General features: G+C 39.2%; 1 protein-coding gene across 1 annotated transcript in view; it reads left to right on the top strand.

The window, feature by feature from the left end:
• EMCN (endomucin) overlaps positions 1 to 16,062 on the top strand; it is a 91,076-nt gene extending 75,014 nt beyond the window's left edge. The window contains exons 9-12 of the mRNA XM_036282136.1: positions 4,205 to 4,229; positions 5,665 to 5,726; positions 10,851 to 10,924; positions 15,613 to 16,062. Coding sequence (XP_036138029.1) covers positions 4,205 to 4,229; positions 5,665 to 5,726; positions 10,851 to 10,885 — 122 coding nt within the window. The 3' untranslated portion in view covers positions 10,886 to 10,924; positions 15,613 to 16,062. The remainder of the gene's footprint in view (positions 1 to 4,204; positions 4,230 to 5,664; positions 5,727 to 10,850; positions 10,925 to 15,612) is intronic.
• Positions 16,063 to 24,053: the final 7,991 nt, after the last annotated feature.

Here is a 24,053-nt window from a genome sequence, read left to right as displayed (position 1 = left end):
GTTCCCATGGCTCATACTCCCCTCTGGTATCTCAAACAGAAACCTTTGTCTCCATTCCACATCCCAGCCCTGCTTATGTGATGTAGGGTTATGTATCGGTGCCTTTGTCCATGCTGTTCCTTCTCCTAGAATGTCTAGCCCACCACTCGAAGTTTATAACATGCTCAATCTCCAATTTGTCCATTAGCATCTAGCTCAAACACCAGTGTAATGCATCTTTGTATAACAGCATCTCTTTAGGCAGAATGGAGTGTTCTCACTTAAAAAAAAAAAATTATTTTTTATCCTCACCAGAGGACTTTTTTTTTTTTTTTTTTTGCGTTTATCTTTAGATAGAGCGGGAGGGAGAGAGGAAGGAAGAGAGAGAGAGAAACATCGAGTGGCTGCCACCCACACAACCCAACCAGGGCCGGGGACAAACTGCAACTGAGGTACGTGCCCTTAGCGGGAACTGAACCCAGGACTCTCTGGTCCTCAGGCCTACACTCTAAATGCTGAGCCAAACCAGCCAGGGCTCACTTTAAATTCTATAGACTTTTATGATATTCATCATGTTATAGTTACTTCTTTATGTACTTGTTTTTCCTTAGTCTGTTCCAGGTGATATAACAATAATACAATAGACAGTGTGGCTTAAATAACAAACATTTATTTCTCACAGCTCTGAAGGCTGAGAAGTCCAATCAAGGTGCCAGATTGGGTGTCTGGTGAGGGTACACTTCCTGGCTTACCGATGGCCACCTCCTCACTTTGTATTCATGTAGTGGAAAGAATAAGAGAATTCTCTGAGTCTTTTTCATAAGGTCACTAATCCCATGAGGACTCAGCCCTCACAACCTAATCAACTTCAAAAGGCTCAACATTCTAATACCATTATATTGGGCATTAAGATTTAACAAAGGCTAGGAATATACCCTAAGAAGCCTGAAACACCCAGAAAGAATATATGTACCCCCATGTTCGTAACAGCACTATTTACAATACCTAAGATCTGGAAGCACCTCACGTGTCCATCAGTTGGTGAATGGATAAAAAAGCAGTGGTACATATACACAATGGAGTACTATGCAGCTATAAGAAAGAAAGATCTCTTATCCTTTGAGACTATATGGAGGGACCTGGAAAGTATTATCCTAAGCGAAACAAGCCAAACAGAGAAAGACAAGTATCATATGATCTCACTTATTTGTGGAATATAATGAACATAACAGTCTGAGGAATGGGATAGTCCCAGAGATGTGGAAGTGTGGTACAGACTGACAATCCCCAAAAGAGGGGGTGGTGGGGGAGAGATAAACCACAGAACTTATATGCATGTATGCATGAACAATGGACATGAACAACAAAGCTGGGGACAGGGCAGGGAGGGAGAGGGGGAAGGTATCAGTGGGGGGAAAAAGGAGAAACATCTGTAACAAAAATAAATTAATTAAATAAAAAAAAGATTTAACATAGGAATTTTAGGGGAACACAAACCTTCAGTCCATAACATTGCACTGTGCACAATATGTAACAAAGCCTACGATACACCTGTTGGGTGAAATTTTTAAATTTTCAATAAAATAGAACCTTGCCTTTCCTCACTTTAATTCTTCATATTTCACTACAGAACTCTACCTAAGTCTCAACTACTGTTAGAAAGAAAACATCCACTTCTCATAACACACGTAAGCCACCGTGTTCTTGTCGCCCCGTGGACAGCGTCTCCGGGCACTAAGGAAGGCCGCAGACGCAGTCTCGAAGCAGCCCTGCAGACCGCTGGGCGCGCGAGCTCGGCAGTGTAGGGGGAGTTAGGGGACTGAAAGAGGAACCGCCACCAGTGGTGTTCACGTGGCCCTTGGTGGAAGATAAGAAGAAACAAATCAATGACTTTCCTCTTGGGAGTTAGTGAATAAACTTCTTAATAATGTCTAAAATATATTTTCTTAGTTTTCAGAAAGGAAATAGCATTTTTATAAATCAGTTTAATTTCTCTAAGTTTCTCAACCACCAGTGCAATTTTTTTTTTAATATATTTTTATTGATTTTCTTTTAGAGAGAGAGAGAGAGAAATCCATGGCATGCCTCCTGCATGCCTTCTAGTGGGGGTCGAGCCCACAACCCAGGCATGTGCCCTGACCGGGAATTGAACCAGTGACCTCTTGGTGCATGGGATGGTGCTCAATCCACTGAGCCACACGGGCCGGGCATCAGTGCTATCTTTGATGGAAAATCAACCATCCAAGTTGAAGTCTGTGGGTGTTGAGTACATAGGAGAGGTAAAAAAAAAATTAGTGTTCGAAATCCATTTGTAAAAATATCCTTTACTAAAAAACTGCTTTGCATAGGAAGATTTGCAAGTAAGATATCTGAAAAGCTGACACTTGCTATGAAAGAAGACTCTATGAATGAATTAAATCATTCAGGGGGAAAATATATATAAAAAATTTCTACTGCTATAAAAAGTAAAATAAAATTCCTACCACTATGGAGGGTTATTCTAAAGACATACAATACTTTATAACCAAGTTTGGCAATTGTACAATTAGCCAAAACTATTTGGTTAGCATTAACATTGTTTGCCAAACAGCATGTATAGCATCACTACCATTAAATTAGCACCATTAAACACCCACAGTAATCACTCTTCAATGTGTGGGTGAGATGCCATTAAGTTCAGAACATTAGTAAACCCACTTCGCTTACTGGAAGACAACATGAATCAGACATTTCAGTAGGAAATCGAGCTTATCTGGATAATGTTGACAGCAGTCTGAGCTTTAACCCAAGTAAGAACAGTGCATATGCCGAAAGTAGTCTGTTGGTGTGCGTCTGTCTGGTCATGAATCCATATTCCATTATTCCAAGGAAAAATATTAAAACTCGTGTTGGAACAGGGCAATGAGCATCACAGGGGATATCATATAGAGTACTTATAATAGGAATTGCAAAATGCTGTTAACCCCCTACTGAAGGGAGGGAAGACAAAGTTAGATCTCCTTGGTGAACAGCATATGGGACCATGAATCAAACCGTAGGGACTAAGAGTCATGGGGGTGCATCTTAGCCAAGGTGAAGTGCAAATGGCCACAACATTACTGGAAATCAAGGTCTTTATAAAACAACGATGCTCAAAGCCAGGAGAATTACATTTAAAGGGCTTCATATATCCGATGGCAAGCGCTAGATGAGTGATGGAAGGAAATCCTAGGGACAGGAGCTGAGTAGCAATGGAATCAAGAACACAAGGGGCCCTTCAGTGGTTACATTGTGTAGTTTGCCTACCAGGCCACGGTCAAGGCAGGGTTTTCCCGCTGTCAGGGACCACGCTCTCGTGCAGAACGAATTACCTGAGTTCTCGCTCTCAGCCCAGGGGGTTTTCCACCAGACCCTGCAGAGCAGCCTGGCAAAGCAACAAAAGATTAGTTGCCGTTAGTAGCCTCTGTGACATTTTGCAGGGCACTTTAGAGACACAATCAGTGTGATTCAGATGCAATTAGAAGCAATATCGTAGCTCACCACGGATACAGTGATTTATGTCCCCAGAAAGAGCAATGAATAAAGAAATGTCAGAAATTCAATTCTCTGGTATAAAAAGGCAATTCAATACTTTGAGGAGGATTTTTTTCCCCCAGAGGTACTGAAGTAAACAGAGACATTTTCCGGTGCTGGTGGAACGTGTGATAACAGACAGTAGTTTTCCACAGTGCCATGGGACTTTGGCAGAACTAAGTTCCGTGGAGTCGGCCCGCTCAGGGCTGCCCCATGAACGCCTTGGCCATGCCTGAGGAATGAGTGGTAACCATATCTGAGAAGATGATCAATGAGGCAGGGAGTGGAGAGATGTTTTTAAAAATTAAAAATTGGCCCTGGACGGTTTGGCTCAGCGGTTGGAGCATCCGCCTGCGGTCCGGAGAGACCCGGCTTCGGTTCCCGCTAAGGGCATGTACCTCGGTTGCAGTTTGTCCCCGGCCCTGGTTGGTCGTGCGGGTGGCAGCCACTCGATGTGTCCCTTTCACATCGATGTTTCCCTCTCTCTCTTCCTCTCTCTCCCTCCCACTCTATCTGTACAAAAAATGGAAAAATATCCTCGGGTGAGGATAAAAAAAAAAAAAAATTAAAAATTGGCTTTAGAAATATTTCTGCACAGAAAGTGGCAGGGGTCTCGGGGTTTTTTTGTAGCCAAGTTTCTTACAACTGTGATAACAATTCTCTCCTCTTCTAGGCACACCAGAAAATGGAAATGACCAGTAAGTAAGGCTAAGTTATTTTTTTCCTAGAAGCTTTGACTGTATAATTTACATAAGGAAAAGCATCAGTCCTCTACTGAAAAATACAAACAAAAGCATCAAAGCTCTATTGTTTGTATTTTTAAAGAATTCGTGTAGAAATATTGCAAATGGAGTTTAACGATCTGTCGGAGCTCTCTCTTTTCAACAAAGAGATTCCAACAGCTAAAAGCAGGTTTTTCTTAAGCTTGAATAAAGTGTTAAAATGAAAAATCAAAAGATGACATGCAAAAATAGAAGAATGAATATAACTACAAGAATAAGTATCATAGAAAACATACCTGGAGTTTTAAAATAGTTTTCCCAGTGAATTTTCAGAATGTTTCTCACAATTAGGGAAAAAGCGTGCCTACTGAGTGGCTTCGTGAACAGTACACCTGTGTTCTGCTTTGACTTTTTAAAAACAAACAGAGCAGTTGTTACCAGTCCAGCCAACTGTTGCAATCAAGGTGCTACAGAGACAATTTATTGTCATGTCCAAAACCAAGTCTGTGGTTGTTTCCTTTGTTGACCTGAATTTGTACCCTGCCTTTATGTAGGTGTTTTCATATGTTCACCAGACTGTGAACTTTAGAAATAGTATCTGTAGACCACCTACCATTCTTTTTTTTTTTCTTTTTTTTTTTTAATCCTCACCCGAGGATATTTTTGCATTCATCTTCAGATAGAGCAGGAGGGAGAGAAGGAGGAAGAGACAAAGAAACATCGATGTGAGAGAGACACATTGAGTGGTTGCCACCCACATGACCCCAACTGTTGCTGGGGACAAACTGCAACTGAGGTACGTGCCCTTAGCAGGAACAGAACCTGGGACTCTCCGGTCCACAGGCCGACGCTCTAACTGCTGAGCCAAACCAGCCAGGGCTCACCTACCATTCTTAATTCGATATAAAGGCTCTTGAGATTTCCAGTGAAAGGAATAGAGATTTGAAGCTTTAGAATCTGAGGAAGAATAGGCGGGAACTCTTGGTTAAAATAGTTCAGATGCTAGGCTGTAGTATCCCGGACATCACAAAAAAGAATACCCCTAGAGCTCAGCATCAGCCCCAAAAGATTGGAAACATTTCTATGTCTTCCCCTTCAGAATTCAGAACTGAAGACTTGTACCGTATAGACCTACCTGTGACAGGTGTTTCACATGACCTGTCTTGATGTTTAATTGATCGGATGATCATTGCTGTAACAGAATGATGGAGATTTATTGACTTGATCCCAAAAGTGGAAAGTGCTGTACAAGTATGTGTCTGTCTGTGAAGACAAAGGTTTTTCCACAGAAACACATAAAATCCATAGGCTTGTGTATCTTCTCCAGTCTATGTATATCATGTTTACTTTCTATCACAGACATACCATGCTATTACTGTGGTGCTAACTTAATGTTTTCTGTTCCAAATAGACCTCAGTCCGATAAAGAGAGTGTGAAGCTTCTCACTGTTAAGACAATTTCCCATGAGTCTGGTAAGTTCCGAAATTGTGGATTAGATGAAAAACGGTTATTTCAAAATCTAACTTGGATTTTGCTCAGGTTGAAACAACCGAAAAACATAACTTCTTTAGAAGTAGTCAATTAGTAACTCCCAATAAATATCAATTTTTCCTTTGAAGGAAAGACTAGCCCTAAAAATATAATTTTTGGCAAAATTATTGAATTATCTGGCTTTTAGAAGTTGGTGTTTATAATGTGTGGGTGTGTTATAAGGAATGGGTGGTAACTAGAGGCATTTTCCATTCTGCAGTAACGGCAAAAAGAACATTACGTGTACCACAGGGTTTTTATTATCGCTGTGATTTTGTTTCATTTTTGCTAATGGCTGTGTGTAGTCCCCTGGAACCGGGATTTGTCAGTTAAATTGCAAATCATATTTTGTGTAATTTCATATGATTTTAATTGAGTTTCCCCCTGAGGACAAAACATAATTTCCTGTTGATAAAATTTACATTTCCTATTTCTTAGGTTTCGATTTTGCTTGATTTGAAATACAAATGGTTTTTCAAAATATAGATACAATTTATATGAGCTATATTGTAGCAAGAACAATAAGTGAGATGCTACATAGCTTTTAAAATTTAAAAAGCAGAGATTATTTTCTTGTTTTGAATAGACCACATATCTAAAACATCGATATCACAAAACAGATAAATAAAAAGTAATTATTAGCTTTCCAAAACAATCCATGTGTCTCTAATTTAAATATCAAGTTCCATCAATACATTTACAACATTCAGTTCCCCCAATTTTACCTATGCAAAACTCCTAGAATATAGATGTTATGTAAAGTGTGAGCTATTATAAATTTGTAGCAAAAATTTTTTTCTGTAAAAAAAAAAAAAAGCCATAAATACTATCTCATTTCAAAAGCAAGATGTCAACGGCTGAATGTGTTCTCAATTTCGGGTAGGACATTCTAACCAGAACATACTACAAGAGGTAAACGGAAAACTTGAAAAGTGAGGGCACCCAAATCTGCAGACAGGCCCAAACTCCTCACATGAGCCACTGTCTCTTAAGAGAGATTGTCTTCATTCATGTCTCTTCTACTCTTTGATGTACATGGTTCCTTTATTCTACACTGTTCTTTCGGAGGTAACCATCTGAATGGGCAGAGGGGTAAAATTCATTCGTTAGGATAATCGGAAGCCACTGCAGGTTTTCCTGGCCATTCACCTGGCTCCACTAAGTAGCCAAACCTATTCTACTAGGTCAGGGAAAAGCGGCCTAACTGTGAACCGGTCCTGACATGAAGGATGGTGAGCGCGGCTCTACCATTGGTCAAGAAGAGTTCTCAGAATCTGCTGTGACCTGCAAACAAGCATCCAGTAGTTTCAAGTGCTTTCCCTTACTCCATTGGGAATTTACCGAACACTTTCCACCCTCAGGCCTCTTTAAGCTGTGGATGGGCTGTGTGCTCACCAGCACAGGGAAGACACCTCTGTGCAGGAGCGCCGGCTCTCCTTGTGAGGTGGGGGCTGGGGTCAGGACTGCCTGCTCTTCATCCTTTCTCCAGGGCAATGACAACTGACACCAGCGCTGAGGCTTCCAGAGGAGACAGCCCTAAAGAACCTGGTGTTTCTTGATGGCAAATTTAACGTCTGATTCTGCTTTAAGGCCCAAGGAAAATTTACATAAGCTGGTGTCTCCCTCTCTCATAGTGACCGCAGTCATAAGTGAGTGGACGATGGTGGGATCATTCAGACCTTTAACTCTCCAAGCTTCCTCTGCTTCATACGCAGGCGATATTATCATGAGAGGAATGAGGTCTGTTCTCTGGTACTTTTATTTCTGCTGACTTCAATTTAGGACTCACACCTCATTTAATAAAATAACCTTTCAATGGTCAACCCAACTGATTACGGGGAAATGTTTGATCAGATGACAAGATTGAACTGGTGACTCAGAGTCATTCAACAGCCTAGAATTAATCACCTGAAACATAATAATCTCCAAATGCTCTTTGTGCCACCACAGTTTTTGTTGAGGCTGGTTTCTGAACCACTCACAAACAAATCTCTTTCCGTGGCCTTCAAACTTACTCAGATGTGCTTTCTTTATAAAATGATGCTCACTAAACTCAGCCAAAGTTACATTATGATTATCTTTACTTAAATATCATTTTCCCAGTAGTAACATCTTTCATGAAGTATAACTAAAATAAAATCTGAAATGATTAGGTTTGATATAAGTTCAGAGATTTTTAAGCCCAATTTTCTCCTATCTCCTATAAGAAAATGTTTAGAAATTATAAAAATACAGTAAATAATTGGATAGAACAAACACATGACTACCCATCACTCAGAACTGATGAGTGATACATTTTATGTTACTTGCTTCTGAGAAATGTAGTGGGAGTTAATGTGCCTAAGTAGTAATAAAGTGAAATTTGAGCTTCCACGGTCAAGAGTTCATTGGATTGGTTAGTACTTCGATTATAAACTCTGATTTTATATATGAAAATTAATTGTGTCACTTTAGAGGTGAATAAATCAGGTTTCCAAGGAAACAGAGCTCTGCAGCCACCTATGTTCAAGGGGAGGCCCGTGGGTGCTAAATTGTCTGGGTTTCTAGGAGCTGCAAGGGACCATGGTCATTGCTCTGGTCATTTTCTGCTGCTAAGACAGTTCTTTGCCCCCAAACCTCCTCTGATTGGGCTGTGGTGTTCATCTATCCACACTTCCTGCTTGCTTTTAATATGTTCTCTCTCTCACAGGGTTCTTCTGCTGAATGTAGCACATAAGTGTTTAAAATTTGATTATTTAAATTAGGAATTTTCTTTAAGTAAAAGAGAAAGCCTACCAGACTATAACAAGAATGTACTTTTAGAAAACATTAAGCACCAAATGTGGCAGATCAAGGAGTATTTTTTATGAGGACATATATGATACCACACAGCTTCAGTAAGAAATCTGGCCAAGTTAAACATCCCATGAAGACTGCAAAATATACGTGACATGATGCATGTTAAGTGTGATTCCCACTGACATCACATCTCAGAAAGTTAATATACATTATCTCATTTTCATATTAAAGGCAATAAGAATCATGGAGGAAACTGCTTAAATTAGTTCAAGAATACATGACTCCGCAGAAGAAGGAAAACACAGTATCTTTGAATTTAGTTACAAGGCATACTTGATTTTGAAGCATTTGGAGGAAAAAAAAGCAGATCTGAATTCATTATAATATTGCTCTGCTTAGAACACTCTGATAAGTGTGTATTAGCTGAGATTAAGTTCAAACACTTTAGCGTGTCTGCCAGGGCGACCGTGTCTGGCTGGGTTTTCAACCACCTAAAAAGGCATATTCCCCAGACGTCACTCATCTCTGGTCCCTGTCTTCCTCAGTGCACCCAAGCTCTTCTGAGGAGATGGTGTCTTCGTCTCTTTTGTCTCCCCTACCTCCACCTCCTAAATTATGGTCATCACACAGCATTAGTGTATCATTAGTACACCAATACTAATCAGCACATTATCATAAATGCACAATCACTTGTATATTGCTTACTTCTTTTTACAAATAAAAGTTCATTAACAAGAAATGAGTAAAAATGTAAAGATCGGCAAAAACAGATGACTAGATTTATGAAGCCATCTATAGATTCAGCCTGTCTTCCCAGCTCTTCAGTGTTATTTGGCCTACCCTCCTTAATGCATTTTCCCCGAACGCCTCACCTGTCCCAGCTGCAAACAGCTGCCTCTCCGCTATTGTTAATTTGGCAAATCAACATGTAATATCATGTTATAACAGCTCTTCATGGCTTCAACTGCCATTTTAATATTTGACCACATGACCACATGACTCATAATAGAGGGTAGAAAAAAATACAAAGTAGAAAAGAATTGTAAATTACTCATGAAACACAACCTTGACACAATCACTATTGACATCTGGTGTATTTTCTTCCAGCTGTTTTTTCTAGGTACCTGTGTTCAGTTTGCTTTTACCATGGATATCATTATTATAACTCTTCTTGGACTGAGATTGTTATTGAATCTTTCTCACACTCTTTATTCCCAGGGAGAGAGACCGTGAAGGGAGATATTAAGAATTGTAATGATTTTCCTATGATTTGCTTAATGTGACTTCTGGAAGAGGGTAGGGGTTCAATAAATGTTTATTTTGTTTACTTGTCTTCCCTGTGCTTCATACCCATAGATTCCAGGAGGGGTTGTGCCTTTAGTAAGCGAAGGGTTGTTCTGGGGCAGGGCCATGAGGGCTGCTACTCTGGGCTTGGCATTTCCCAGAGCAGGGGACCTAGAAGCTCTTGGAGGGAAGTTTCAAGAACAAATTTGGTTTGTTCTCCTCAGAGGTTTCTGGCATTATTGTTATCTCCATGACTGTGCAGGTCACAAGTGACATCAGTGGCATCCCCAAAAGACAGGTTTCCTAACTGGTAGAAAAACCTGGAGCAAAATGATGACATTTATTCTCAAAGCTGGAGACTTTAATCCATGTTGATTTTATGTAATGTGACAGGTGTTGATACTTGAATCTGACTGAAAGACACGGGTAATGTGAAACGTGTTGATCCAGGGGCACGTCTCTCGGCTTCCTAGGTTAATATTTATCCTTATACTGGCTAATGGAATAAAACTGTTATTTTGAGTAATGTTCCCTGTGTTATTGTGTATGTCACCAAAGTGTTCATGTTGACCTATAAATTCAATTTCACAAAACTCACACTGGATTTAACAGAGGATCCTAGAATGTTGTCCTGATAAAATGGCACTTTAAATATATGGCACAGTTTTACTTAGGCAAGGCCAGGTCATGGAACAAGCAAAAATCAATAATTCATTCCCCAGGGTGCCTCTCTTGTTATCACCTCTCTCTCTCCCCACCCACCCCTTCCCAGGGAGTTAGCCAGCATTGCTCCTTCAGGGTGAAATCCGACAGTAGCCGGAAAAGAGCTCATAAATCTTGTGAATAATTTCCAGGCCATACCAAGGGGCAAATGTGGCTTTGATGTCATTCTTGCAGGGAAATTGGACTTTTCTTGGGGAAAAAAAAAACAAAACAAAAACAAGCCAAGAAACTTTACTTTCACTCTCTGAGCTCACAGATCAAAACATATCTTCTTTTCTTAGGTGAGCGCCCTGCACAAGGAAAAACCAAAAACTGACAGCTTGATGAATCCTCCCCACACCTGGGCAGTGAGTATGTAAGTTTCCCAATTTCATTCACTGAGCTCCTCATTAATATCTGTTTTGTTAGCCTGCTGCAGCTTAGAGTATTTTAGAAGATTTTTATAAGACAAAACGTTAATGGTTCGTCTCTAAAAACAAACACTAAAATGATTTGCCAGAGCAATGAATAGCTTGGGGCTGTAAAAATTCCTTGTCGCCCTGCGTCCCTCAGGAATGACACAGTTCCTGCCTGGTGGTATTTCCTTCTCATTGCAGCTTGCCTTTACCTGGGTCGCTACACACACACACACACACACACACAGTGGCAGTTAGACAGGGTTCCATCGCTATCGAAGACTCGTAGGACTCAAAACGACACTGCTTACAAATTTGTAGTTTATTGCAGGAAAGGTTATGATACAGCAGCTGCATTAATGTTAGGATGGGCATCAAAGCCAAAGGCTGCCTCAGGGCATGAAATCCAGAGAAGACAGCTTAGAGGTCCAGTTGTTCTTCCTCTGTAAGGACTATACCAGGGATGTACTTCCTTTCTGGGTCCAGGAACCATGGCTGTGTGCCCAGAGCACCTCAAACAAGGTGATACAAAATGCAGTCTCAACTTTATACCCAGCTGGTCATGTAGAAAGTTTCTTGGTTTATAACTAGCTGAGTGACAGAGCCCTCCAGGTGTTTCAATGAGACCATATGCAGATGGTCAAATTCACTGTAATAATAGTTAACCAATAAATAATTGAAACCTTTCAAAACTACGCTTATAGGCAACACTGTTGTTCTGCATACTCCATGCTTTGACCAGGACTCAGTGCAAAGCAGGTACATTTTTTATTTTATTAAATAGCTCAGGCCAATTTTAGGCTTGCTGGAATGATCTGTCCTAGCTCAGCATGGGATTATTTTCTACCTCCCTAGAACTGGATAAGATTTTCTTCTGAATAATTTAGGTTTCATAAGAAGTATTGATTAAGTGCCTTCATAATTGGTGTTTGATGCTTTTTGAACCTGCAGAAGAATTTGCCCTTTGGAAACTAATATTTTTTTAAAAGAACAAAAATATGTATATGCCCATAATTGGCCTGACCAAATGGTAGTCACTCTGGGTAGTGTCCAAGGGGAAGAACATCACTGTTGTGTCCTCTACCTGTGTCTCCTGACCAGCCACTAATACGATACTGTTACAGACGCTCTAATAAAAAACTCGTTTGTTCCTATATTTGTTGCAGGTCTTTAGGAAAAAATGGTTGATGCAATATTAATCATGAACATTATCTTACTCACATAAATCCTGATGTTTACCTACCTGATTGATGCTGCAAACTCTTGACTTTACTTGGAAGCTCACCTACAGGGGAGCGTGGTTCAGTTAAACAATAGCCTGGACCACTGTCAAAACAGCTACTAGTAAAAAAATAATTTTTATTAAATTTTGAAAGTCACTGAAATAAAACATTAGAGATATGTTAGCTCTGTCATTTTCATACATATTTGTGCTTATTTGTAATGCAAATGTGTTCTGTTGTCTTCTGAGATGAATTCTCTGGTGACAAGAAGTAGCAAAGATGATGTTGCTAAGGGAATTGATTTGCTGTTACACAGATCTTCTGCTAAGGCCAGAATTTCGATGCAAAAATGTGAGGCAGGCAAAGCACATTTCCTTTTCATCGATGCCAACACATGGGCTGAACAAACTGGGCAATAATGAGTGCAGAGGTGGGGACAGCAGCTGGTAATATCTCCATGGAGAAGATGTATACAGAACTAAATGCAAAAAAAGGGAAGAGACAATAGAAGAAAAATTAGGTAGGCTTTATGGGTCTGATTGAGTAAGGATTTTCACAACATAAAACAGGATAAGAAAATTCAATGAAAGAGATAGAAATTCTACTATATTTTATGACTTAAAACGTTCAGATATAAAAAAAAAATACCATGAACAGATCATTTATGGAGGAAGAAATAGAAATAACATAAAATTATATAGAGGATTCCTATACCACTACTAATAAAAAATGTGAATCAAGACCAAAGAGCGTATAACCTTCCATTTACTTGAGCTTTTTCATAATTTTTAAAAATCATACTGGTGAAGCAAATAGTTTCATATGTTGTATCTGAAGGTATAAATTAGATTAGTTATTGTACTGGGTTTCATGTCTATAAAACCAGGATAAAACAATCTCTTCTCCTAAGGCCAGTATGTTTTTTTGTTTATAAAATGTCGTCAATATTCGTTAAAAAATCTATCATGATATTTTATTATAAAAGTGATCTTTTATTCTTTGTAAGAATCACAAATTTATAAATTTTAAGTTGTGATTCAATGATTATAAAGTCTTGTATTATTATTATTAAGGCAGACACACTGAAATTTAGAGAGATTATAATACTAGAAAGAAAGCAAATTATTAACCAACAAAAAATTATTAATGAAGCAAAATATTTTTTCTTGGAAAAGATTATTAATAAGGAATACACTCTGTTAAAAACTTCAGTTTGTTTTTATATTGGTTGCTGATCTTTGGGGGGGGCGAGGAAAGGGGTCAGTAAAATAGTAACAATGAGCATTATCCTACTCACAGAAATCCAGATGTTTACCGAGCTGGTCTATGCTTGACTTCACTTGTAAACTCACCTGTAGTGGAGCATGGTTCAGTTGAACAAAAAGTGACAGAGAGCTTATTCCTTGCCAAGTACTAGGTCAGGTAAAGAGAGATAGGACATGGTTGGTGTCCTCAAGGAACTTACAGAAGTGAAGAGAAATAAATATAAGGATGGTCACTTTAATATAATATAGTAAAGAATAAGATAGTAGTATGTAAAGAGAGATATGGCACCTTGAAGTTTAACAGCATTTTTCTTTTTTGACGAGACTTGCAGAATAAGAAAATAAGTGACCTGGGTTTTTCTAGGCACAGGGAACAGCATGTACAAATGCAAAGAACTGTGAAACTGCATAGTGCATGAAATAAATGATAAGTAATTGGTTAGCCTAGAGCTGCGCTGTACACGTCCGCCGTTGGGTCAGTGAACCACTGACACTCTTGCACAACGAGATTAAGAACAGAAACTGAGTGTAAGCATTTAAAACACTGTAAGAGCCATCTGATACTGCTGTAGCATTCTATTCGTGTTATTGTGTGTTTTTTAAACGTTAGTTGACAGCTGATGGGAAAATAACAAAACCAAACCTGGTCCTTCCCCGTAGATCTAGGTTGCTTGTTCCGCGCGAGCAGGCCTGGGACAAGACGGCACCAGATCACGGGAGGTCCTGTTTACCACAGTAAATCATAAAGACGTCACAAGAGAATGAAATACCTTCTTTTTCTAAGCAGAGTAAAATCAGATACTTTCCTCTTTCATTAATGTCATCAAGAAGGCGTTCATTCGTTTTGGGAGATCTTCCAACCTTGCATGTAAAGCACACCCGGAAATCCGTCCAAAGTTTGGGGTGGGGGGGTCTGTTCCACAGTCGTCCTCACAACCCCTCTGCTCTGTCTAGAGCTCCACTGTGCTCCGGCATGTGCTGGCTCCCCTGTCAGCCGCAGGTGCTCTAGGAGAACATCAGAAACACCCTGTTCTACAGTCCTTCCCACAGGCTGAGACTTCACATACATCCTCTGGCCACTTTCTGCTCTTCAAACGGCCCCTCCCCAAACCATGTGGCCAGTGGCCAGCTTTCCTCCATGGAAAGCAAGAGTGCAGCCAACTCTACCAAAGACCCTGCCTCCGCCAACTATGCAATGAAAGAGTAGGGTGAGGGTCTCCACCCCAGCACCACTGCCCCCCTGCCCCCCCCCCTCCTCCCAGACTCTAGCGGGCCCCCAGCACCGCCATGCAGCAAACATCTAACCGTGCCAGATCAGACCCCTGCCCCTTCCCCACCTGAGACATACAAGCCTCCATCTCCTGCTCCGTATGGACCAACAGAGACAGTTGCTTCTGCTCTTCTAACAAGGAAACCCCAAAATAATCAGCCAAAGCCCTGGCTTTCCTCCCTGCGAAGGAGAAATGGAGAGTTGCCTGTTCATTCTTCTCTCTACTTATTAGGAGAAGAATGAAAGTTGCTAATAAATGTCTTAATTACTAACATCGTCACCCCAAGCAACAGACCTTGAATTATGTTCCATCGGCGATAGGGTACAGTTAAGAGCTTTAATCAGAAAAGGAATATGGTAAGATTTGTGCTTGAGACACGTGGCTGATGTTTACTCTGAAAGATTAATTCCAAAGGAGTGAGGCTGTAAGCAGGGAAGTCAAAAGACCATTGCAACATTCACTAGGAAAAGGACAGGACTTGACCACATCTGCAGGGACAGGGGAGATGGAGATGGAGAGACAGAATGAAATAGAGAAATGTCTGGAAAATAAGATTCTCCAGAGGCGGTCACTGACTGATTGGAAGGGGACAGTGGGGAACAAAGGAGACTAGAACTATAGACGATGTCCACACTGCTGTTGTGAGTGCCTGAGTGGATCACGAAGTTAACAGCAGCGAAGGTGGGAATTAGGGAGTGAGAGGGAACAGGTGTGGGAGGCAGTATAATGGTTTTCCTTTCAGACATGTTTAGTTTGAAGAGCTTTTGAGACATTGAAGTGACTCTACTGAGTGGAAAAAATTAATCTAGTCACAAATACAACCTCCCCCCATCCAACATCTCTACTTTTTTCACTTCCTTGGAATCTGAACTTTTCCTTTTTCCTACAGGCTTAATCTTCAGCTTCTATGCTCCAGGAGTAGAAAGAGAGAAAGCCCCATGGAATGAACCCTGACTTCCAATCCTGCTCGCCGACCTACACCATCACCTGTCCCGACAAAGTGATGTCCAGATGACATGCAATAATCTGATAGAATCAAAACAATCCTGGGTCTCCCCTGTCCCCTGAGACAGGAGAAAGCACATTTGTACATTTTATAGGAACATTTGCAGGAGAACAAATTTTAAGAAAGGTATTTGTGAGCAGTTAACCTGACAGCCCAGACATGAGGGTTCACTGGTGACATGACCTTCCCTCGAGTTTCAAGTTTCCAGAACCGACAGTTTTTATCCATGGAGACTTTCCTACTTTCTTAGTGTTCTTCTATGTTTGTATTTATTGTTTTCCACTATGTTAATGCAGGGAAAATTAGCAAGTGTATTATTAAATATTAGATAGAAATCATGATGTGCCACTTTGTACATAAAGATATTTTATTCATATTTTCATGTGTTACTTTTAATAAATATTTACTGTTTTCAGCCCATTAAAATATCATAATGTGACTGTGAAAATGATAAAGGTATTGTCTTCCCATAATGATGAAATGGTTGGGTTATTTGATTATCAGAACTCTATAATGAAAGGGACAAAGGATCCATGTATTAGATCCTGTTAGAGATAAGGCATACCATTTCTTTGGTCTTTCTATTTGTAATTCACACTATGTAACAAGGATGTAAGGGCATTTATAACACTCTGTACTGCATTCATTAAGAAGATAAACAGGATTGAGAGTTTTTCATAATCCTTTTGGTTAATACTCTGTGCATTTTTTATTTCTTTTAGAAATGTAATTGTTTGTTCTAGCAATCATTGTGAAATCTCCAGTTTGTAGAAATGAACACTTCATAAATACATAATTGTGATATTATTTTTCAGTGTATCCCTTTCCTACAAAAACCATAGGATTGTAGCTGCCACTCCTGCTGGAGCACATTCTGCTGCTGAGAGCTGAGAGAGCAACCTTGACCACTTACTTCTTGGACACATGCAATCAAAATGTCATGTTGGTTGAAGTTCTTCAGAGAAGCTTTGAAACTAATAAGCTGCCAGGGCAGGGGCAGCTCTTTAACTTTTATGACTACCCTAGGTGATTTCAATTTCAGATCATCTCAGCGATGTGAGGACAGTGTAGTAGAATCGGAACAGTGTATATAAAACAGCCTCTTCAATTTTTGTTGCAATATAGTAAAAAACATTCAGCTTTAATTATTGTATAAATAATCATCTTGATTTTAGCTTCCTTATGTCTGGACACCAAGACACCAACAAGCATATCTATATTTCTAACTGATGTCCATGTTTCTTTGGGAAGAAAGATAGGGAATCAGAGGGGAAAGGAAAGTAGGGGTGTAGAGAAAAGGGCAAGGATCTCAAATGAATACACTTTCCCATGAGAGATATGCTGTCCATGCTGAACTCCAACCTAACTGTCTTTCAAACTGTTGCGATGGGGGCTGGAGCACGCCAACCATGGGGCATTGGTCTCCAGAAGGAAAATATTCCAATACTCCTGGGATGCTTTACTGAGCTTCTCAGCAGAAGCCTTGTTATGCAGCATGTACTGCAGAGAAACAAACTCTTCTGCAATTTAAATTACGGCAAGTGATATGTTATGCTGATGTCTAGAAAAACCATTTTCTTGACTTTTCATAAGAATTGTTGTAAGAATTATAAAGTTCACAAGATGAACATAAAGAATGTGCTTTCCACTAGCAACTACAGCATTACATCTTTAAAAACTCACTGCTAAGAGGACTGAGGAATTCACAGATGTAAATGGCAATCTCAGGGGTTATGTCTGCATTTTTATAAATCAACTTAAACTTCTATTGGAATAGAGTATTTTGTTTCATGCCAGTATTATCATTAGATGTTTTTTTTTTTAATTATCTGATTTAAATTGTCTACTTTTTATGCCTCACTTGTTACAAGCTTTTTATTCTGGTATATAGTTCAAATGTCACTGCAGAGAAAGAATGGCTGTATTTCGATGAAAGGCAGGCTTTTCTGTGTGTTTACTCTGCGTGACAATTTGAATATAATTTACGTCTACCAATACTCAAAACATAAACAAGAGCTAATTAACTGGCACTGTTGTTATCTGAGAGTAAGAGGATATTGTTAGCTGATATCCTGGCTGGGATCAGCCGGCAGAGAAAGACTTCTAACTTCCCCTTGCTGAGCTGAAACATTCCATTACATTTCTGACAAATCTGTGTCTTATTTTTTCTCTACCTGACATACTTAAGTTCATGAGAATCAACTCCGGACATCAGAGAACCTTCAACACTGAACCTGCTAGATTTCTCTGATTTTTCTCTGTTGAGTTCTATTTATGATCATTCCAGTTTTTATGGGTCCTGAAAAGAAAACTGGGTATGTCCTTTTAAAGTTGTGTTTTGAGTAATGAGAGTCTCAAGACTATGAAATTGTTAATTTTGCCTAATATTAAAGATATCCATCATTGTGATTAATTAAATAATAGGTACCCTGAACTGAGAATCTGTGATGGATTATCCCAAGATCTTCCCTTAAAATCTTCCCCACAAACACAAACAAGACTTCTGAGGTTCATTAAATGAGTATACTTTGTCATTGCTTCAAGGGGATTTGTCCCATGGGCCTGAATATACCTATTTCCTATTCTGGATATTTTTTAAAGGAAACCCAGGCAAAGAATTACTGGGGAGTTGTATGCTAAAATTTCTGGATATTATACAGGGCAGACAGACATTCAAGGTCTGACCAACCATTCTGGAAAATCCTCAGTGGTCATTTTGATTAATGATCCCAGAAAAGTCACACCTTAGTAGTTGTGCTAAAATACTCTACAGGGATATATTTTGCAATATAGGTGCATACCTTGTACATTTAAAATTGAGAGAAATTAAAGAACACCAGATCATAAATTTAAAATATCAATATTATTAACATGTCAGTTCTACTTAAATTCATTTATAGACCTATCACAATTTCAGACCAAATCCAGTTTTTCTCTTTGTAGAAATCAATGATTCCAATGTTTGTATGGAAATAAAATGAACTTAGAATAGCTGAAACACTGTTTTTAACTGGAGGACTCACACTACTGGATTTAAAGACTTACTTTAAAGCTACAGTAATCAATACAGTTCAGTATTGACCTAAGAACATAATTTCATCAGTGGCTAAAATAGATATCAAACAGCAATTGTATGCTTCCCCCATATACATGTGTATATATGGTCAATTTACTTTTGACAAAGATCCCAGTGATTTGTGGGAAAGTACAGTCTTCTTGACAAATGGCTCTGAAACAATCGGATACATGTGCAGAAAAATGAAGCTCAACACTTCCTTCATACCACATGCAAAACCAACTTGAAATTCAGATCTATAATATTGGCTGTCTTTAGAATCAGTGAAAGTTTTCTAAATAAGACACAAAAGGCCAACTAAAGACAAATGATAAATCAAACTTCATCAAAATGACAAACGCTCTTCAAATGAGCACAGTAAACTAAAGATGCGAGACAAAGGATAGAAGAAAACATTTATATTATATATGATTCTGACAAGTGACTTGCATATAGGACATGTGAGAAACTAATAAATAAAACACTAAAAATGAGAATTCACTAAAAAGCAAAAAAAAAAAATTTGAAAAGACAATTCAGTAAAGAAGATATATGATTTTCCAATAAGCACATGAAATAATACTCAGTATCATTTAGTCATCAGGAAATCATAAATTAAATGAAACTTCACTACATATCCACAGGAATGGCTAAAATTATAGAGGTCAATAATATCAATAGTTTGTGGGAATATGGAGGAACTAGGACTCTCATACATTGCTAATTAGAATGTAAAATCATACAACCATTTGGAAAACAATTTAGTAGATTCTTTTTGAAAAAAGTTTAAAAATTTCAATGCATGCTTCTCATATGACACAGTATCTCCACTTTTATGGGTTTACCCAAGAGAAATAAAAATATATGTCTTAGCTATACGAATACCTACAAGCAAATGTTCATAGTAATTCTATTTATAATAGCCAAAAGCTATAAACAATAAACAAATTGTGGTATAGTCATAAAATGGAATAGCACTCAGCAATAAAATGGAAAAAACTAACAATACACCCAATAAAACGGATGAATCTCAAGGACACTATACATTACGCTGTAAAAAAGAAGCCGGACATAGTGGAGTGCATACTTTATTACTCCATTTATATAAAACACTAGGAAAAAAATCAGACCAGAGGCTGTCTTGAGCCAGAGATGAAGGGGAAGTGCCAGGAAAGAAGCATAAGGGAATTTTTTAAGATGATGACAATTTCTGTAGTTTGATTATGGTGTTGCTTACATGGGTATACAGATTTGCCTACACTCAAGCCAAATACTGAATGTGGGTATATTTTTATTTGTAAACTATACCTTAATAAAGTTGACCTTTAAAAATATTTTATAAGCTTTTTTTTTTTTGAGGAGGGGTTATATTACTAACTTTCTTTTATGGGCTGAATTGTGCTTCACTCCCTCAATTCATATGTTGAATTCCTAACCCCCCAATACCTCCTCCCAAGGTAACTAAGTTTGGGGATAGGGTCTTTAAAGTGCTAAATAATATTAGATTAGGTCATTAGGATGGGCACTAATCTAATATCACTGGCTGGCATCCTTATCAGCAGAGGATAAAGACGACCGTCTGCAAGCCAAAGAAAGAGGCCTCGGGATGAAGCGGACCTTGCCACCTTACGGTTGAATTCCCTGCCTTCAGAACTGTGGCAAAATAAAATCTTGATGTTTAGGCTACTCAGCCTGTGATACTTTGTTAGAGTACCCCTAGTACTCTACAGGGTTCCTGAGATAATTAAATGAGATTATGATGTATTGGGGACACAAGAAATTAACTTTTTTCTTCCTTGATTATCGCCATGACAATGAGGGTTAAAACTACTTGTATTTACCTTCGAGATTAATTGGCAAGCCTGCGATCCCTTTCCAACACCTGGGAGCATTTCTAAACCGTTCTATTCTACCACTAGATTAGAATCTTTTGTGTTTCTAAGCATTATAATTCTAGTGCCACCTGGTAATATAAATGAGCTTTCAGCAAGGTTAATATTTGTTTGATGAGATGTTAAAATGTTGAAATGTTTCAGAACTATTGATAAATCGCTGCTACCCTGAGCTTCCTCCCTCCCCCCCCACCCCCCACCCCCCCACCCCCCCACCCAGCCCTCCTGCCCTGGGACCGCAGCTCTTTCTAGGATCCGGCATCTAAATCCTTAATGCCTGGCAAAGGTGAAACCATCTGTTTCATTTTATCTTTTCTTTTTACTCTTTGACTTTTTTTCTTTTTCTAATTTAATTAAACGTATGAGGGTGATATCGATTCATAAGATTCCATACGTTTCAAGGGTACAATTCTATGACACAACAGCTGTGTACTGCCTTGTGTGTTTCCCATTCAAAGTCTAGTCTCCTTCTGTCACCATTTATCGGACCCCCTTTTTCCGCTTCATCGTCCCCCAAACCTCCTTCCCCCCTGGTAACCACCACACTGTTGTCTGTGTGTGTTTGTTTGGTTTGTTGTTTTCTGTTTTATATGCCACGTACGAGTGAAATCGTGTGTTTTTGTTCTTTTGAGGCCGCCTGTACTAATAAGTCGAGGCCTTGCACCACACCTATGACTGAAAGGGGCAGGAAAGAATATTCGAATTAACAGAAATATTAGAAGAGTAGGGAAACTAATCATAATGGGCCACTAGCCATGGCCAGAGAACCTGTTCATCTCCTTCACAAGGCTGATCGTGACTGCTCGTTCCCAGTACAGAAAAGCCCTCTGACCTGGCTGGGAGGTGTGCGCCTCCGGAGTCCACCTCGGGGATGCTGTCCTTCCCCTACTCTGAGGACAAGGGGGCCACCTGACCTCATGGAAAGATTGACACCTGATTATTGGAACACTGGATGTGACTCGGTGGCGACCAGCCCCTGCCAGCCCAGCCCACATTCTCCCCCTTGCCCGAAACCTCTTACAATCCCCCACCACCCATATTCCTACCCCCTGACTATAACCATTTTGTTTTTTGTTTTTATCCTCACCAAGGACATTTTTCTATTTTTTGTTCAGATAGAGCGGGAGGGAGAGAGAGAGAGAAACACCGATGTGAAAGGGACACATCGAGTGGCTGCCACCCGCACGACCCAACCAGAGCCGGGGACAAACTGCAACCGAGGTACATGCCCTTAGCGGAAACCGAACCCGGGTCTCTCCGGACCACAGGCCGATGCTCTAACCGCTGAGCCAAACTGGCCAGGGCAACTATAACCATTTTTCCCTTTTTTTTTTTCTTTTTACCAAACTGCTTTTTCTCACATATTGATTGTTTCTCTACCTTTTAAAAGCAGCTGGCAAGTGAGGGGGATAGAACAGATTTTAGGAACGACCCCCTGCCCTCCCACACTGCCAGCATTATTGGAATAAATGGTCGTATATGATTCACCTTGTCTCTGCCTACTTGGCTCAAGTAGTGGCAGGCGGCCCGGACCGGTTTGCTGTCTGGTTTCATGACTACATATATTGAATATCACTAGTGTTTCGGGCTATGTTTTGATAACGAGGAGGAAAACCATTAATTTGTTTTCTTGACCAAATGTAAGCCTGGATCACTTCAATTTAAGCACATGTAAAACAAGACAATGTTTGCAACGTTTTGAGGTATAAAACCTTACATGTGCACTCAAACTTAGGGTCAGGTTTTGACTGGCCTTCTCCAGTATCAGAAGTGTATGATATCCATGCACTTCCTTGGTCACAACTTCTTTGATAAAGGACACAACTTCTTTGGTGCGTTGGCTTTCTCCCACTTGTGTTGCAGTGAAGTATAACAAGGATGCGTGAATTTAAATTATTAGTGTAGGCACCCTGTAGGATTTGCAGCTTTTTGTAATACACCACATTAACAAAACAAAGAAAAAGAATTATATGATCTTATCAATAGATGCAGAAAAAGCAATTGATAAAATACAGCATTCATTTATGATTAAAACACTCAATAAAATAGGCATAGAAGGAAAGTACCTCAACATAATAAAGGCCATGTATGACAAACCCTCAGCTAATATCATCTTCGTAGTGAAAAACTGAAAGTTTTTCCTGTAAGATGAGGAACAAGACAAGATGTTCACTCTCACCACTTGTATTTAACACAGTACTAGAAGTCCTAGCCAGAGCAACCAGGCATTAGAAAAAATAAAAGGCATTCAAATTAGAAACAAAAAAGCAAAATTGTTATTTTTTGTAGATGATGTGATTCTTTTATTTTTGTTTATCCTCACCCAAGAATATTTTTTTATTGATTTTTTTTTTCCTTTTAGAGAGAATAGAAGGGAGTGGGAGAGGGGAGGGAGAGACAGAGAGAGAGAGAAACATTAATGTGAGAGAGACACATTGGATGGTTGCCTCCCACATGACCCAAACCAGGGCTGAGAATTGAACCTGCAACCCAGGCACATGCTCTTGACCAGAATTGAATCAGAAACCCTACAGTCTGCTGGCCGACTGCCGACTACACTCTAACCACTGAGCCAAACCTGGCAGGGCAACGACATGATTCTTTATATAGAAAACCCTAAAGACACCACACACACACACACAAAAAAAAACCCTGTTAGAAACAATAAACAAATACAGTAAAGTGCAGAATAAAAAAAAAAAAAATCAATGTACAAAAATCTACTGCATTCCTTTGTACTAACAATGAAACTTCAGAAAAAAAAAAAAAAAAACAGTGAAAAAAACAATTCCTTTTGCAATTGCAACAAAAAATAAAATAAAATACCTAGAAATAAACTTAACAAAGGATGTGAAGTACCTATATACTGAAAACTACAATGTATTATTAAAAGAGATTGAAAAAAGATATAATGAAATGGAAAATGGATCATAGATCTCACAATAAGATCCGAAACAATAAATTACATAGAAGAAAACACAGGACCTAAACTCATGGACCTTGGTCTTATAGAAGATTTTATTAATTTGACCCAAAGGCAAGGGAAGTAGAGGAAAAAGTAAATGAATGGGATTATATTAAACTAAAAAGCTTCTGTATAACAAAAGAAACTGCAAACAAAACAAAAACACAACCAACCTAATAGAAGATATTGAAAACAACAGCTCTGACAAGGGGTTAATATCCAAAATATATAAATAACTCATACAACTCAACAACAAACAAACAAACAAACAAACAATCCAGTTAAAAAATGGGCAGAAGGCCTGAACAGACACCTCTCCCAAGAAGACATACAAATGGCCAGCAGATATATGAAAAGATGCTCCACTTCACTAGCTCTTAGGGAAATACAAACCCAAACTACAATGAGATAC

Source organism: Molossus molossus, unplaced genomic scaffold (assembly GCF_014108415.1).
Source record: "Molossus molossus isolate mMolMol1 unplaced genomic scaffold, mMolMol1.p scaffold_m16_p_1, whole genome shotgun sequence".
Taxonomy (NCBI): Eukaryota; Metazoa; Chordata; class Mammalia; order Chiroptera; family Molossidae; genus Molossus; species Molossus molossus.
Note: the sequence above shows the minus strand (reverse complement) of the source record. Positions and strands in the feature narration are given on the sequence as shown.